The sequence below is a fragment of the Sinocyclocheilus rhinocerous genome, unplaced genomic scaffold, assembly GCF_001515625.1.
Source record: "Sinocyclocheilus rhinocerous isolate Xijiao unplaced genomic scaffold, SAMN03320098_v1.1 scaffold721, whole genome shotgun sequence".
NCBI classification, from domain to species: Eukaryota; Metazoa; Chordata; class Actinopteri; order Cypriniformes; family Cyprinidae; genus Sinocyclocheilus; species Sinocyclocheilus rhinocerous.
In genome coordinates, this window is record NW_015656165.1 from 726,010 (window position 1) to 731,263 (window position 5,254).

Below are 5,254 nucleotides of genomic sequence, written 5' to 3' on the forward strand. Positions count from 1 at the left end.
CTGTAAGTACGTTTTTTTTATATTTAAAGAGTTTTTATTTTTTATATTTTTTATATTTAAAGCGAGTTTTTTGGGCAGTGTAGAGTAGTGCTTGTTGTTTGTCATTTCTCCGATCACAAATGCAGACATGGTTTTATGTTTACGCGGCGCGATGCGTCATTATAATCTGTAATTATGTCCCCACTGGATGCAACGAATGCCTCGTTTATAATGGGTTTTCATGTTTTTGAATCATCGCTCCGGCCTGACAGGGCGTCATCACAGTATGGTGAGGGGCGTAACATTTCCGTCACACGCTTGAGGTATTCGGCCAATCACAACGCACTGGATAGCTGGCCAATCAGAGCACACCTCGCTTTTCAGACCGATGAGCTTTGTAAAAATCGACGCGTTTCAGAAAGGCGGGGCATAGAGGAGAAACAATAATGTACAGTATGTGGAAAATAATGTGTTTTTTGAACCTTAAACCGCACAAACACATTTCATTACACCAAATACACAAAATAATGTTCTTTTCATATGACCCCTTTAAGATGGTGCTGCTCATAGCTTTAGTAACAGCCAAGTGTGTGAGTGATTTACATGCTTTGTCTGTTAGCCCGTCTTATTTGCAGTTCGCTCCAAGGCTCACTAAGGTTTCCTTTCGCCCTAACCCTGCTTTTGTGCCTAAGGTAGTTGACTCAGCATATAGGTGCCCATCTACTGAACTGGCAGCTTTTCACTCTCCTCCGTTCTCTTCTCCGGGGGAGCAGAAGTTGAATTTATTATGTTCGGTACAGGCTCTTCATATGCATGTGAAAAGAACAGCAGTTTCAGGACTCATGACGGGCTGTTTTGCTCTATGTTTGCAAGGACCTTCAACCACCTAAGGGCTTGAGAGCCAACTCCACATGGGGTATGGCTACATCGTGGGCCTTACTCAGGGGAGATTATGGTCAAGATATTTTTTCAGCAGCTAGTTGGGTTACGCCACATACTTTTGTGCGGTTCTATAGACTGGACGTGTCTGAGCCATCCTTAGCACATGCAGTGCTGGGAGCCGGTAGGTCTGTGCCCATATAATTGTAATGGGTGATAGCAGTGAAATGGGTGCAATCCGGGAGTGGTCTATATCTCCCATAGTGAAACAGTTAGAAAAAGAACGATGGGTTACTTAACGTAAACCCGGGTTCTTTGATAACAGAGTGAAGTGTTTCACAAGCACTTCCCTCCTTGCATAGGTACGGGAAGAAATCTCTCTATAATGACTTTGGCAGGGGTTGACCAGGCTGATATAGGTGGGGCGGAGCCTGATCACAGGTCGACCTGTGTCAAAGGGTTTACGTTAAGTAACCCATCGTTTCTGTAAGGGTGTGTGTCCGTAGTACTGTATGTGTGTGCGTCTGTATGGGAGAGAGAGTGGGAGAAAGAGATGTGTTTTCCATACATAAAACGTAATTTTTAAAAACATGGAAATAATTTGTAATTTTTATCCTATTGTTTAATAAATTTATATGCTGGGTCATTGTCATTATGGGTTTTGGTTATTTTCCTGTAAGTACCTTTGAAATAACTGAAATCATTTAGTGAAGTGAACATGTACTAACTCCATGTGGAAACAGATTGTCCAATGACCACATGGAGCAAGTCCTCTTCTTTCATTACAACAGAAAGTTTTGCTCAAACCTATGAGTTTTAATTGAATCAACAGTTTGAATGCACATTTAGTCTTTCATTAGATATGCCAAATGCTGCCAACAGACTAACTGCAATACTTCAGAAAATTTAATTTAGCAGTGAATGTGCAAAAATATGCAAATTTGTTTTCTGTATTTTTCTGTTGTGTTTTTGGTTTCATATTAGCAGAGCATTTAGTTTCAGCATAGATACAACTACATGACATTTTCTTAAATTTTATATATTGTGCATCTGATAGATATAATTTGCATCATATCCATAATACAAATAAGTATTTTTGATAATATTGCTTTTACTTGACTTTATTTACATATGTGACCTTGAAGAAATGCAAAAGTAATCAGATTACATTACTTTCATATTGTGGTGCTTGGATTGCGTTACTGAATCCTTTTTTCATTAATTAATTTGTAACTGTAATGGAATACATTTTTAAAGTAACCCTCCCAAGCCTGTATACACTACTATTCAAATGCCTGGGGTCTGTAGGATTTTTAAAATGTTTTAAAAAGAAGTCTTGTATGTTCACCAAGGCTGCATTTATTGGATCAAAAATACAGTAAAAACAGTAATATTGTGAAATATTATTATATTTTAAAAGAACTGTTTTATATGTGAATATATTTTAAAATGTAATTTATTCCTGTTATGCAAAGCTGAATTTTCAGCAGCCATTACTTCAGTCTTCACATAAGAATATTGTGAAATATTATTATATTTTAAAAGAACTGTTTTATATGTGAATATATTTTAAAATGTAATTTATTCCTGTTATGCAAAGCTGAATTTTCAGCAGCCATTACTTCAGTCTTCACATAAGAAACATTTCTTATTGTTATCGATGTTGAAAGTTTTTTATCTTTTCACATTTCTACAGCAGTATTTTTTTCAGGATTCTTTGATGAATAGAAAGTTTAAAAGAACAGCATTTATTTGAAACATCTTTTGAAAAAAAAAATCCTTTGTAACATTAAAGATGTTTTTACTGTCACATTTGATTAATGTAAAGGGGACATCGGATGCCCATTTTCCACAAGTTGCCATGATTCTTTAGGGTCTTCATGAAATGTCTGTAACATACTTTCGTTAAAATTTCTCAATGGACGTGTAAAACAACAGCCTTTTTATCTGGTCAAAAACAGCTCTGTTCAACAGTGACCCATTTCGGTGCATGTCTCTTTAAATGATAATGAGCTACTGCTCCCCCCACCCCTCTCTTCCATGGGGCGTGTCGACACGAGACACAGAAAGTGCTGCCTTGGACTCTGTATATGGCTCGGAGGTGGTCTCATTCAAATAGCTGTCTATCTACATAGAAACCGGCTGCAAATTAAAACAGCTCGCTGGATGACACAGTTTTAGACCCAGACAGCCCATAACAAATTGGCTGCTTGTTTTCTTTTCAGCTTTTCCGAGCAGGCAGATATGCCAGAAACCTACCTAAATAAAAAAAAGCTAAAAAAGTGAAAATTTCATCCGATGTTCCCTTTAATGCATCCTTTTTTTAATAATAGTATTAATAGTTTTACAAAAAAGACCCCAAACCTTTGAAAGGTAGTACCGTATTGGCCCGAATATAAGACGACCCTAATTATAAGACGACCCCCCCTTTTTCCAGATGTACCTTTTGGAAAAAGGCTTTTTAAAAACCACATCTTGTTTTTTCTCAGTAAAACACATTTTGTCTTCAATTATTATCATATTGCATATTTGTCCTATTTTATTTTTTGTTTTGAAAGTATGGTAAAAATTGGTAAAATGTACCAACAATCACATTTAAAAAATATACACTTTTTGATATACCATTAAAAAAAAAAAAAAACGGTAGTCCATCTGAATTAGGACATTTAGGCTATCCATCTAATAGTAGCCTACCAAAATCTTATTAAGAGTAGAAGTTAAATCTTACTGTAGTCTTCAAATCTGGGTACTGTCTTACGTTTTAAAATCACAAAGGGAGTTTGGTCCCATCAGGCTAACGTGACAGTCACGACTCATGCAGCTGTAAGGTTTTCTTTTTCTTTTGTTTTTACTCGCGATCTTTACAACACGCATTACATTACGTATTTCATGGCACACTCGTTTTATGCGTATTTGGTGCCACCTATCGTTGTGGGTGTATTATTGACACGTCAAAGTCTAGACCCTGAATATAAGACGACCGCGTTTTTTCAGATGTATTTCCAAGAAAAAAACATCGTCTTATATTCGGGACAATACGGTATATGAACCAGTTTTATAAAAGGTAACAGTCAAGTGCACATCATTTAAACTGGATTAAAGAAATCATAACATCACACACCTTGAGGGCCAGGCAGTAGTCAGTGGGGGCCTTGTACTTGCTCCGGTAGTCCTGACCATAATAAACATTAACATGGTCCAACTGCAGGAAGCACACCAAATCCCTTGAAGCCTACAGTGATCAAAATAAACATATTAATATTGTTTCATGTTTATTACGGTCTGTTGTCAAATTTGGATAGTTTATTCGTCATAGCTTACAGTGATCAAAATTGAGAAGATAAAGGCAAACAAAAATAATTCTATATACTCATGGTACCAAGCAGAAGCAAATAGCCAGGATCAACCACAAGAGGATATCAGTGAGTCTGTGCCAAAGCATATTACATACAGACAAGCCCATGACCTTAAAATGTCAGAGAATTTAATACTAACATGAAACAATTGTTCACTTGTGACTGATTTCAAATTGTATAAGAACATGAAAATTCTATAAGAAAATAAGGCATGGGGGTCTCTCTGGGAATTAAAGCCCCATTATTTATTGTAAGTGGATGACAAACAGCATATGGTTTGTGTAGAGTATCCTCAGAGAATCCATAAACAGGAAATTCCACTTGAGTTCATTACGATCTGTGTCCATTTAATGGGAACATGACACCAAATCATATGATAAGACAAAAACACTCACACACACAATAACACTGACCTTGGCTTTGCCCTTCGGCACAAAATAGATGCCAGATGCCCTCAGAAGAAAGTAGCGCTTCTTCCAAGACTTTTTGCCATCCTCCTTCAACCACAACACTCCCTCGATTTCAGGAACAGACACTGAGCTTCCACAAAAACATTCCTTCAAGACATACAGATACAAAATACTTCATCACACTGTCAGGCATTCTGAAATTTGATCTTTATCTTTAAACTCTGTCGGACATCACAACCAACACTTCCAAATTAACATTATAGTGATAAAGGCTTTGGGTCACACTAACTAACTGTGTGTATGTATTTGCATGTTAAACAAGGAAAAAAATCAGTTTATGCACAGCAGGCAATGAGTGCGTTTACATGCACGTTCTTAAGCCGATTATGCTTAATAAGCCGAAAACGCACTTGGTCATGTAAACGCGGTAACCCGTTTTCTTTTATCGGAGTAAGGTCATAAACGGCGTAAGCATAAACGCGTCGCAACAGGTAGTTTTTTGCCTCTTACTCAGATTTTGCACGGCATGTAAACGCAATAACCCGCTTTCTGTCGGCTTATTGAAGTGCGCATGTGTGATACGTGACAGGAGAAGAAGATTTGGTTCAGTCAAAATGCAGCGTTACTGAC

General features: G+C 37.2%; 1 protein-coding gene across 3 annotated transcripts in view; it reads right to left on the bottom strand.

The window, feature by feature from the left end:
• Nucleotides 1–5,254, bottom strand: part of LOC107719733 (ras-associated and pleckstrin homology domains-containing protein 1-like) — a 99,057-nt gene that overhangs the window by 20,450 nt on the left and 73,353 nt on the right. For all 3 annotated transcript variants that reach the window (XM_016527224.1, XM_016527223.1, XM_016527222.1), the window contains 2 exons: nt 4,628–4,771; nt 3,980–4,090 (listed from right to left, as the gene is read on the bottom strand). In XM_016527224.1, the coding sequence (XP_016382710.1) occupies nt 3,980–4,090; nt 4,628–4,771 (255 nt within the window). The remainder of the gene's footprint in view (nt 1–3,979; nt 4,091–4,627; nt 4,772–5,254) is intronic.